This window comes from Anguilla rostrata, chromosome 6 (assembly GCF_018555375.3).
Source record: "Anguilla rostrata isolate EN2019 chromosome 6, ASM1855537v3, whole genome shotgun sequence".
In the NCBI taxonomy this organism is placed as follows: Eukaryota; Metazoa; Chordata; class Actinopteri; order Anguilliformes; family Anguillidae; genus Anguilla; species Anguilla rostrata.
In genome coordinates, this window is record NC_057938.1 from 16,051,608 (window position 1) to 16,064,889 (window position 13,282).

At 38.6% G+C, this 13,282-nt stretch overlaps 1 protein-coding gene across 4 annotated transcripts in view; it reads right to left on the reverse strand.

The window, feature by feature from the left end:
- Window positions 1–3,166: 3,166 nt before the first annotated feature.
- Window positions 3,167–13,282, reverse strand: part of LOC135256669 (netrin-G1) — a 95,138-nt gene continuing 85,022 nt past the window's right edge. For all 4 annotated transcript variants that reach the window (XM_064338659.1, XM_064338662.1, XM_064338660.1 and 1 more), the window contains one exon: window positions 3,167–3,532. In XM_064338659.1, the coding sequence (XP_064194729.1) occupies window positions 3,291–3,532 (242 nt within the window). In that variant the 3' untranslated portion in view covers window positions 3,167–3,290. The remainder of the gene's footprint in view (window positions 3,533–13,282) is intronic.

Genomic DNA, 13,282 nt, shown 5'->3' on the forward strand with positions numbered 1-13,282 from the left:
ATCCTTCCCACATGATCACTCCAACTGTGGATTATTCCACCTGCAAGGGGTGACTATTATTGTGTCCATGGGCTTTCTGTGGGTTTTAATATAATTTTCCAGCTCACGGCTGCAGTAGAGCCTCCATGGTGAGAAAAATAATTTCTCCAGCATCCGCCTTGGAAACCCCAACAGCGCAAGCCCTTTCTTTTTATTCTAGCCATTCACTTTTTTACTTCAGCTGGCTGGGTTTGGCATTTTAATGCAGCTGCACATAGACCCTGCACCGCATACCTTCTTACGTTTGCTGATCTCCAACACAGTATTTATCTCACAAAACAATATCATAATCCGTGCAGCCGTAACGCTAGGAGCCAAATAAGCATATCAGCCGTGTCACTGCGTGTATAAAAGGTCGCTGCACGAATGAAAGGACATAAACAATGTTGCCATGTACTGTGTTTGTCCAGCCAGCTAATTACCCATTCTTATTAGCGGGGCTGATCACAAATAGGTTTGTTTGGACAAATAAACAAACCAAACCACGATTCACATTATCCTTTACACTCTGACATGTTTCGGGGACATTTTGGTCATTCTCTGCAAAATCAGATGAGTGGAAACATGAAAAAAGCTGAAAAATGTGTAAAACAAAAACTACAGCAAAAAAAAAACAGGCTACTTAAGTGTACCCTGGAAAAAAATGTTTCATTGGATAAACAGAAGTAAAAAAATTTAGGTTTATCCAATTAAACATTTTTTTCAATGTAAGAGGACAGGTCATCAAAACACAACTTTTAGCACCAGCACATTTGCAGACTTCACCCAGCCAAAGTTTTGCCTCCAGTGGTTTGCAAGGTACCGTGCCTGTGCACCAACCCACTGAAGGAGCAGTGCGGACGTTAAGAGTAATGCGAGTAATACGGCCTCCAAAGGCACTGCGCTGTGCTAAACGGACAGGGGTTCGAGGATCCCAGCTCAATGCACGATGTAGATGACAGTTATATTGAAGAGGCCACATAATTTCAGATTCATGTAACAAAAATGATTGCAACACAGGAAATGAAAGGGAAAAAAACACAAATGATATCCCGTAGTATCGAACCAATCACAAATCACAGCCTTCAGCCCACACTGTGGCCATACTCAAGTTAGCTGCAACAGACAGCAGTGGATCACTACAGACAGTACATGTTCATTTCTTAGTTGCGCAGACTGGAAGATTTAATTTGTCATGTTATTGATGAAATGTCCGCCATGAGATCTGCTGTATAAACTTTGAAAATGGCAGCTCGGCACGACATCAATAGCCGTTAATATTTAATTTTCCCCGATGACAACGCTTTGCTATGTAACACATCTTTACTGGACTGAACTGAAGATAAATAGCTTATAAAGTGCAATGGAATGCTTCACATTTTTCCAGAACCTTTTTTCCCCAATTCTTACTCCTTCACATATCCAACAATTTTACGTTTAGGGGCAAGAGCTATTTGTCTTTTTTAACATTTTTTTTAAAAGTTCTGCATAAAAACATAAAACTTAAAAAAAAGCATAAAAACTTAGCTCATCAGCTGTGATGTGGAAGAGTGCAGATAAGCACGCTCCCTCCTCTGAAGCACGTAATGTCACCAGGTGCTTCTTTTCACACCGCAGCCACAAGCCGAGCTCGCACATGCAGTCTAGGAAGACGCTTCACGTGCAGTTTATGCAGGCAGACTGCACAGTGATGAGATGCAGAACCCAGCCTGCCAGACCCTCCTTAAAACCGGGCGATAACACCACCAAACATGCATTGCCCTGCGGGGCAACCGGCCATAGTCAGCACTGGCACGATTGAGACTCCATCCTGAACTGTGGTGGCTATCCATGCACTGCACCACTGAAGGCTTTCACAGGGTTAGTCACCCAGCAACCCCAGGACATTTTTTTCTCTGCATTTACTTGGCACAACCAAAAACTGAATGCTGTATCTTGCAACACAGAGCCACTCTATTTCTGGAGTGGTTTCAGGCTGTGCTGGCAAAAAAGTGAATTGTCATGCAATATGCATTACAAAGGGAGTGCCACCCTGAAATACCCATTATTTCAAATAACGTAGTTTAACAATCTCATGATTCATCAAGAAAACAAATGCAAAACTTATTTTCCTCTTTTATTCACTTACATTTTCCAGTGTTAAAGCAACAAGAAAACAATTAGAATGTCCTTTGGTGGAATCCTATTACACTTTAGTTTATATGCAAACTGATATTCTTTGATGCCAGCATGTTGCCAATAAGGAATAAACTGCACAGCCAAATAAGAACAAAAATTAAACATTTCTTCAATATGATGTCCTCAATCTGGATTAAATATATCAGAAGGTTGTCTTGTTACACAAACTGGCAATAATACAAAACAAAAAACTCCCCAGAGTCCCCCCATTTACGCATTCATTTTTTGCTTTGTCATGAAAATAATATATTTTTTGTACAAAAATTAAATACATGTATCTTTAAATATCAATGTTTCCTTTTGTTTAGGTTAGCAGGAGCATCGTCGTAGATGCGGTGCCTTTAAGATGTGACAGGAATACCGGTGATTTGGCTGGCTTTCTGGGGCAAGGATTATAACACGTGCCACTGACAACAGACGAAAAAATCTTTCAACCAACAAGGTATACAGAGGAACGTTCACAGAAGCACAGGTAAGAGTTAGGCAGGGGGAAGGGTGGTGGTGGGCGGGGCAAGGGAGGAACAGGTGAGGGGAGTAGGGTATTAAGAGGTGCGTAATGAAGCAGTGACAGGTCAACGCAGGCAGCCCGGGATGGATATCCTTTCAACCACAATGCGCTGACTGCAAAGAAAAGTTTCCGCTTTTCCATTAAGCGTTCGCCCAGGTGATCCAGGCAGGTCTGTGTTGTGCTGTGTCAGACTGACCAACAGCGATCTGGCTCCCAAGTCCCCCCATCCCCAAAATGGCCTGCAGCTGATACTGTTTATTTATTCATTCATTTATTTATTTATTTATTCATTTATATATTTATTTATTCATTTACCGCCATACGGCTGCCGTCCTCATGTTGAGCTGGATCCCACGTTTGAAGATTCTTGTGCTCAGCTTCCGCTATTTATGATGCAAGTGCTCAGTTATTTATTTTAACACATCTGTTTTTCAATTTCAGGAATATCAAGGTCATATTCCCTTTCTTAAATACATCTGTTTTTAATTTCAGGAATATTTGAGGTCATATTCCGTTTCTGACACGTTCACCGTAGGTCATCAGCAACGGACTCTCGTTAGTTCCGCGTCTTGGGCCTCGCGTTGCCTCAAAGCGCCTGCAGGAGCAGGGAGGCGGCGATGGTCATCAGCAGCGGCAATTGGGCGACGCGTCCCGGCGGGAGGAGGGCGGCCTGGCCCGATTTGGCGCCGGGGCAGCCCCCGGCCTCGCTCTCGCACCGGGGCTTCTCGCACAGCAGCCCGGTGAAGCCGGGGGTACAGTGGCACCGCTGGTTGTTGTGACACACGCCCCCGTTCTGACAGCGCATCATCAGGTTGTCGCACACACGGGCTGCAGATTCAAGCAGAGGAAAAAGTCCCATTGTACACATGATCACCCATTTGTATTCATATTTTGTGCAACAATATTACGTGTAAATACGCTGCCTTTTGTTTGTATATAATGTACTCTCCTTGAGGGTCTCTTCAGCAAAAATGTGCTAACAAGTCAAATAAATAGTAAATAAATAAAAACAAACAAGGCACTTAAGGTAGTTCAGCTGGACTAAATTGCCAAATAAGGCCATTCAAGTTGAAAGGTGGTTGTAAAATTATGCACTTTCCCTTGGTGCTCAAGGAAAATAAAATTTCTAGCTACTGTTTGATATACATCCACATAATGGCTAAGGATTAATGACTTGTTTTCACAGCAGATGCAGGTGCCCTTTTAATCCAAAGTAAGGTAAATGCACTGCAGTTGCCAGAGAAAAAGTACATTACGTACTTTATTATGGAAGCTAAATAAAACCCACTTCAATTAAAATAAAACAAACAAGCGTAATGCAATACATGACTCATGAAAATAAAAACATTACATTCAGGTACTCAACAGTGCATATTTTTGTGCTGGATTTGAAGTACCTCCCTACATACAGGGAAGATGCTGTCATGACTAATTCCCAAAGCCTGCTGGGAATGTACATGTATGTATAATAAGATCAATCACAATAACATATTCAGTAGTGCACTTGAAGTAGGATATATAACTAGGAAAGTTTTAATGAAGACTGGGAAGAGGCAAGAAAACTCAAAAAACACACATAAGTGTGCCATTTCCTTTGTACACTCTGTGGCCAAAAGTATGTGGACACCTGACATCCAACATTATGGACATTCATATAGAGTTGGTACACCCTTGGCTGCTATAACAACCTCTACTCATAGGAAAGGCCTTATACTAGATGTTGGAGCATTGCTGAGGGATTTGCTTCTATTCAGCCAGAAGAGCATTAGTGAAGTTGGGCACCGATTTAGCAATTAGGCCTGGCTCACAGCTGGCTTTCCAATTGATCCCAAAGGTGTTGGATGGGGCTGAGCTCAGGCCTCTGTGCAGGCCAGTCAAGTTTTTCCACTCTGTTTGCGATAAAACCATATCTGTATGGACCTCACTGTGTGCTTGGGGGCACTGTCATGCTAAAACTGGAAAGGGCCTTCCCCAAACTGTTGGGGAAGCACAGAATCGCCTAGAATGTTATTATATGCTGTAGCATTAAGATTGGCCTTCACTGGAACTACGGGGAGAAGCCCAAACCACGAACAACAGCCCCAGACTAAGGGGTGTCCAGATTTATCACCGGTTAGTTATGTAAATGTTGTGTCTTGTTAGTCTGTGACCACTGAGCTGATAATATTGTTCAAATGAGGGTGAAAAAATATAATAACCACTTAAAACTTGCCATTTGAAGCTATGTGCAAAAATGCAGTAGGGTTACATTCTACTACTGAGCCTGTTACACAAGACAACAAGCAGGCGCACCGTAGTGAGAGAGTCTCTTCAGCTCAATGAGAATGTCAGAGTTACCCAGTCAGACACAGCATCTTCCCAGCTGCCCAGCATGCATGCAAATCATTTGACTGAGGCTGCCTCGCTGTGCTTTAATTGAAGGGCTGATTAATAGATGGTTCAATCCTCTGCCAGCAGGAAAATAAAGAATGGGCTAACGACTGCAGCAAAACAAAACTTCATGCTGAAATGCAAAGTAATAAGCACATATTAATAATTGATTAAAAAAAAAAAAAAAATTTACGCTCTGTCATGAAGGCTGCGATTAATTCCCAAGCGATGGTTTACATTTGGAGAACCGAGATGATTCCATTTCCATTGCTCTCCTTCCTTTAACGACTACAACCTTTGATTTCCATTTGTTATCCACGTCGTTTTTCACAGGAATAAATCATTTGGACACAATGCAGCAAGTGATAAATCCCGCGTCTTGAAATTCTATGTACAATGGAATTGTGTTCAAGACTTTTTATTTGTTTAGAACTGGCCCGATAAGCAGTTTATTTAGTAGCAGGCTAGTTTTATTCCCCCAAGGAGCATGCTGTTGAGTTTGCCATAGGCAAACAGGACAAAATGCAAATGAGCAAACTAAAACCTCAAATGAACTCACAGAAACACCCGATTTGGCTAGCTGTACATGATGGTGACGGACCTGGCTGAGCTATTTTTGGTTTACCATGGGAAATTGGAAGGCTGGGTCTTGGGTGAGAAAAGTACATGGTCAAGGGAAGGGACACATTCTCCAGGAGAATGCCAGAGGAATAATCAGGGACAGTCCTGGGCCTCCTTCTTGAGGACTTCAAATTGAACTTCAGGCCCTGTGACAGACAGTAATTGCTTGGTAGACCGAAGGCTAAAGATTTTATGCATGCATATTCGAGAGCCAACATTCTCCATTTGCTTCCCCCAGCAAGCACTCCCTATGGTCTTCCATTTAAAAATAAAGTCAGCAAGTGCAAATCAACCTTCCATTTCCCCATATTCCACTGCACTACCTCTGACCTTGGCAGGAGTGCTTTAAACTTGCAAACACAAAACTGGCATTTGAGGTGGTTAGTGGACTATCATTTATCAAGGGAAATATTCCAAATCAGTGAAGTATGAGAGAAGCAACATATTGGGTTCAGCAGCAGTAATTTTGTACATTTTTGAGCAAAATCATGGGTAGTGAAATCTAACACTAGGGTCACATTATGGAGTTTTCTGAAACGTGGAATGTGCATAAAACTGGGCTCTCATGGACAGAAATAAACACATCTAACAATGGTGTTATGTTATGTGCCAATTAGTGGTAAACCAATAAACTGGTGGTAATTCTGTGTTTCCAAATCATTGCAAGACTCACATTCTTCCTTGCCAAGAGGCCCAATGTTCTGGCAAAATGGCGATGCCGCTTTATTTTGGAATGGAAGACCGGTGTATGGTAACTGTGCTTGAGCCTTTTTTTACTTGTGAATATTCAAGGTCAGATCAACAGTGAATCACTCGTCAAACCAGAGACGCCAGTATATATATATAGCTTTGTAAAATATTTCTTACGAAATACAGTACATAAGCTGAGAAAGTAGGTATAAGCTATTTTTTGTACACCCACTGAAACATATCTTTACCTAGCGGCTACTTTCTAAAACCACAAAGCGTAGAGTGTGAAGGTGTGTGAAAGTTGCCAAAGTTGAAAACAAAATGATCTAAGTTGTAATATATGTGCAAAATGTATTTGCTCATAATGCCAGGGATGTTCAGTCAGGGTATGCAAGAAAGATGCAGGACATTGCTGTCTTCACCATGTCACCTGACTACGCTCATTTCAGCGCACAGAAAATTTTCATGCATGTACACCAGTGAAAAAACGTCCCATGGGAAAAGCTGATGGAAAAGCACAGAATTTCTCTGCCATTAGAGGCATGTTCTGCCCAGTGGCTTCCACACAGCATAAATCGCCACACATTACTGGTATCGACCAAAAGCAGTTTATACTGTGGCTGTGAAAATAAAGGGTATTGAACAATAATGCCAAAATTGGATTATTCTTTCTTTGGTGTATTTTTACACAGTCTGTGGCTACTGTGCCTTAGCTGATAGTAAATAAAATCGCAAGGTAACCCTGAATGAATAGTTACATACAAGTATAATGTTGAATATGACTCACCATTTTTTTTTATTGAACTGATTTGGTGTGTGTTATATGCACAAATGTATAAAACATGTTATAGACATCACTTTATCCTGTTCAAACCATTTTCTTGGACAAAAAGGCTGTGAAACTATGTCCAAAGAATAAACTATACAATGAATAAAAATATACTGACTCCTTTGTACTGAAATTGATGGTATTACATGATTTCATTGGCTATGCTGGAATAATACTGGAATCTAATGTGGTATTGGCATGAATACATCTACCATATTCACAGTTCTCTCATATGTCAACAACCCTGACCATGAAACAGATGATGAGATTTATTAGGTTTAGCCTTTTATGGGGTGCAATATTTGTCTGGAAACCAACAGAAAAATTGATATTTGATGAGAGATTTAATTTCTAATTGCACATTCCTGCCTGCATATATAATTTCCCTCCCCTGTCTTGTAGTAGGACTTACCATAGCACAGAACATCAGACCAGTCTTCTTTTTTGGCTCTATGGCAAAACTGCCTCAGGTACAAGATTGACAGTGTAACTAAATGTTCCTTAAAACAACATGTGTTAAACATGTAGATGTTTGCTTTCTGTGAAATTTGGTTGATACATTTTTGTTTCAGTGAAAAAACTAAATCTCAAATGTTTCATGAAGTACATGAAGTACAGCACACAGGTCTTTGTTTGTGTTCCCATACCGGTCCTGGTGATTATGACTTTTACATCCTATTGTCTCTCTTCATGCATCGATATCTCTATACCTATAATCAATCACAAAAACTGTTTTAAGTGAAATGTTTGCATTTGCTGAAAGCCTCAAAAAACAGGAAATCAGCCCTAATGCTAACACCAGCCTGCTCTTAATCAAGATGCATCAGCACAGATCTTTGACAACTGCTACAGTTCTGTATTTGTCTATTGTACTTCAAACCACAAGTACTCACTACTGAGCAGATTGCTTAAGATTCAAACCTTCTCTCAAAGAGCCTAAACCATACTCTTAGAGTAGTATTCTGTACAGTATATTGGCAATTTTGGGTATTAAAGCCAGAGGCAATATACTTTTTTTTATATGGATTTTGTATTTTTATAAAGAAAGCTGCATTTCCAACATGGCTAATAAGTGTCCTGGGTTCTGGGTTCTGGGTTCACATATCTTTTGTAACTTTTTCAGCAGAGCTTGTCCACGAACTGTGTTGGTACGTAGCATACAGTACAACTAATGTAATTGATTGAAATATCATACATTAGAGTGTATATTATAGAGTGTAGTGTATATTGATATGATCTCTTAAGGAAATAAATCTAATTTTCAACTGTAAACTCCATGCCATTCTATCATTACATATACTGAAAAATGTATGCATCTGCTAAGAAGTTTATGTATTTATGTAATGTAAATGTAAATATCTAATATATTGTACTGTTCCAATTTATCTTTAATCTGCCCCGTTTATCAAAATAATTAATAACATGGTGTCATCTAAATACCATGCAACTAATTTGGTATAAATGAGAATACTGTCTTGTTCTGCACAAACTAAATATGAACTATTATCATTTATCGATTCCCTGTACAGGGTAAGGCCATTTAAAATGTCACCATGAGCATCATGGAAATGTTACCATTAACATTATTAACATCATTCTTAATTTTTCAAAGTGCAAACATTTATATAGTTGTCACCACACTGAAGAGTATTTATTAGGTACTTTGAGAGAACTTTTTTATCTTAAGCAATCTGCCAATACGCCGCCAAATATAAAAAGCATGCATGTCTCAAAATGTCCAATAGCATGAAGGGTCTTGTGTCAGTATCTGTTTGGTTTAAACGGAGTTATGTTTGTGCAAAAAAGTATTTCATTTTTATTTTATTTTTTAGGGGGTATCCACAACATGCCATAACGTAGAAATAGCAAAAATCGGTATTTGGCGAGTCCTGCCTACGAAATGGCATTGAGATTGGTTTTGATGCCGTGATCAGTGTAATACAAGCATTTCCCATCACCCACAGCTTTCAAAAGCAAATTTAACCTACTTGCATAAATTCTGTGTGTGTGTGTGTGTGTGTGTGTGTGTGTGTGTGTGCGAGTGTGTGCTTTGTTGGGGTGTTGAGGGAATAGAAGGGGTTTTCATATGTTGTGATATTTCACATCTACTACTCTGAGGTGGGACAGCTGGGAGTACATTACACATCTTCTATATTGAGCTGTTGAATGTAAATTCTCTCAAGAGAGTGTGAGAGAACATAGTGTCTGAGTGTGAGAGTGTGAGGCATGGCCTTGAAGTGTGAGACTCATGCTCAAAATGTGAAACTTCAGGTGTCTATTTAAAATATGTAATAAACTCTAAAAAACCACTACAAAGAAATAAAAGAAAGATCAAAAAAGTTATTTTTAAGTAATAACTCGGATCTTGTTTGTTGTAATGGAATAATAGTGGAACACTGGCATCTTTTCCAAAGTTAAGGACAAGCGTTAATTCAGTCCAGGCATCTGAAATCCTCTAGATCAGATCAGAGCTGTTGTTTACTTTTCCGTCACTGGTATGTGGATTCTGTGTAAATGCAGACCTGCATGTTGTCACAGTTTTTGATATTATACGGCTGATGCATTATTTTCTTGCTCCGTAATAATCAAAGGGCTAAGAGTAAGTCGATGGTGGGACACATTTTGTCCCTAGGCAGTCCTGTCACACTGTATACTGCCTTGAGTATATATGACTATAGATATGAGTCTTGTGACACCCGTCAGTCAGAATTTAATACAAGGAAAAACGTCTCGGTGGAGTACAGCTATTCACAAGCGCTCATTTTCAGTACAAAAGCATGCCATTTGTGTGCTGACGCATAATACTAAGGCAATAAGAGTGACCTGACCATTAAAGCCTCCTAATCTACAATAAAGAGATTTCATTCACTTCAGCAGACTGAATGATGGGCAATGGAAAAAAAGGAGATCTTTCAATTTTCAAACACAGGTATTATCTTGCATCCAAGCCAGTTTTATTATTGTCCAGCTCACAGCCTCTGGTCACATGTGTGCGGGGCACATTTTCTGCTTTGTACGTGACACATTTTATGTTGATCTGATGTTGAGCACACAGGAAAATATTCAGTGTTAAATCAACTCTTACAGAGTATATTTTACTCTAATAGAGTACATGTGATCCCTAACTGGACTCATATAAACTGTGGAATTAACACTGGAAATTTTACAATGCATACAAGATCAGACCAGAATTATGATTGTGGTTTCTTGAGTTTATCTTATTGTTTTTATGATTATTATTTATTTTTTAAATTTTTTTACAAAATTCATTTGCCATTACTGGTCCATGTGAAATAAACAGTCTGTACTGAGGACAGGCAGATTTCCTCCTGAACATTGGATTCCAACTTTGTGGCAATGAAGCATTTTGATTTGGTGAAAGCGAGGGGAAATTGAGGTTAACGCCACAAATTAATATTTTGTCTGCACTGTTCATTGCAAACCCTCTCACGATGATGACTTGGAAAGGAGTGTTTTGAAAGCAATAAATCGTCTGCATTGTTCCAATAAAAATGCACACATTTGACTTCTCAGGACTGTAAGATTGATTTCCTTTTGAATAAATTGTGAATGGGGCAGGGATACTGAAAAATGCATGAAATTTAAATGCTACAGCATTGAGGATTAAGTGGAAAATCCACATAGGTGATTCAGGGTGCATAATTTCTGATATTTAGGTCAGATAATATTTTTCAGAATGCATCAGTTAGCTTCCTGCTTTTGTATTTTCATTGGAAAAACGTGTTTTCCTAGAGAACCCAAAGTTTGAAGCTAGCAGATTAGTGTATGGAACATGCCACTGTGTCTGATTACATTACATTACATTATAGGCATTTAGCAGACGCTCTTATCCAGAGCGACGTACAATAAGTGCATAGGTTTCAAGATGTAGAGGCGCAAAAGAAACACTAGAGTGAAGTAAGGATCGTAGTGCCAGAAGTGACCACATCGATCAGGACTCCAACCCTGTAGAGTAAGCTTGTTCAGCAGCAAGAATCCTACCAAGTACAAAGTACAAACTAGCACTGGAATCACACCTAATCATACAAAAACAATCCTACCAGATACACTAACATAATCTGATCTGATATGCAGTCCATTCCTGTGTATTGGTAAGCATATCTCTGCATTAACATTTAATTCAATGATGAAAGCAGTACTGGAGTGTTGGTTGTTTTTTGATGTTCAGCATACTGCTGACTATGTAGAAATGTTTCTAATAAAAATTCTGCAAGGATAATTGTCTGGGATACAACACAAATACACCAACTAAAACAACAAAACCCTGTCAGTTTGTTGAACCCCTAAAATGTGAAATTTTGTTAAAGAGACATGCAATAAGGTTATATCACAAAATAAGCATTTACTGAGGACACAGACATACACACACACACACACACACGCACACACACACATTAGGGAATCTGATTCAGAGGTTAGCTATTACAGCACTCAGAATTAATAGCCTATGCTTTTGTTTTTTAATGGCTGTTTTCTGTTCAAACAGATTGATTATTGTATTCATACAGACGTGTGGGGAGAAAGAAAGATCTGGACCACTTGTTTTACTCTCAAAATTACTGCTGTTTCAGTGAAAAAAGCTGTACTTTGGGCTTTGGGATGTGATCTGAAATGTGAAAATATCCTTTATTGCATGACATATTTTGTAGTAAAACTGCATTTTCTAATTGGCTTGTTTCTCTATGATTTTCTTGAGAATCCATACAATAGATTTAAAGTGCAGTAAAAAAAAAAAAAATATATATATATATATATATATATATATATATATATATATATATATATATTATCAGATTCATCCTCATACATAATTTCTATGAATACAGGACTCAAGCCAAGCACCATTTGTACCAACACTTTTAGTTTTGGTGACACAACTATAGAACCATCATGTCTGAGATTGTCTATATTGTCTATATATCAAATCAATATTTATCAAATTTACGCTTTTATCTGACTTCTCAATTCCCAAACCTTTTCCCAATTATTCCCAAGTTAATTCCCAAGTTCACACATGTAATGTAAGACGCGCAGCAAATCATCACCCTCCTCATTATCGCCCCACCCATGGTTTTCCTTTAGATACAAAGGTGGAATAATCTGGAACAATTATTGTAACATTGCCTCTGAATCCTCCTCTCTCTTAACATTTACAAAAATAACTATTTGGATTAACAAAGTCACAAACTATCCATTAACCTACAGTTACAGGCGCACTCATTCACCTACACACATACTCACGAACACACACCATTGTTTTTTATCTCGTTATTTGGTTCACTTTATTGTCTTTTTTGTTTGTATATTTTTATTTATTTTCTTCTTTTTTGTACTTATTATTCTTCTGTTTATTATTGATGAGGGTGAGGCACCATATAAGCCCTTCTGGGTTACTATCCCCATCCTGCACTATGTACATGTTCATATTTTATTTTTTGTTATTATGTATTTTTATATTATATTATATTATTTTTTCTGCATTTTATGTCCTCTTTTTTCTAACAAAATAAACATTGTTACTGTCATTTATCATAAGCCGGCCATGAAATACAGTTTAGTCGTTACCACCAGCTGTTATTTTAAAACAACAGCACATCGCTGAAATATGATGTGGAATTCACCACAAACACTTTTCAACATGGGGGTTTGAACATATGCATGACTTATCATAAAAAGAAGTGTGGTACTGCCACAGATAAACTCTTCCCTGGATCAAATCAACATTTTAACATTTATCTCACAATGAAATGCAGGTGTTGATTCGATACACCACAAAATACCTTGGAAAATTCAGCGATCACCAGAATTGGCTTTCCAAACTGTTTTTGCCAAGAACAAAATCCTGACAAAACTTGACAGTTGCATTTGTTAATCAGAATTAAAGACAGATGTTGAATGAATCCAAACCTTTGTCTTTCATGAAACAAAGGACCTTAAAGAGCCTTTGGCACTTCATGTATATCATAGGTGTTTTTCTGTTGTTCTGGGCACATTTGCAAACCTGACTCTCGTGCTCTGGCATTTTCAATAATTCCCCCTCACTTCAC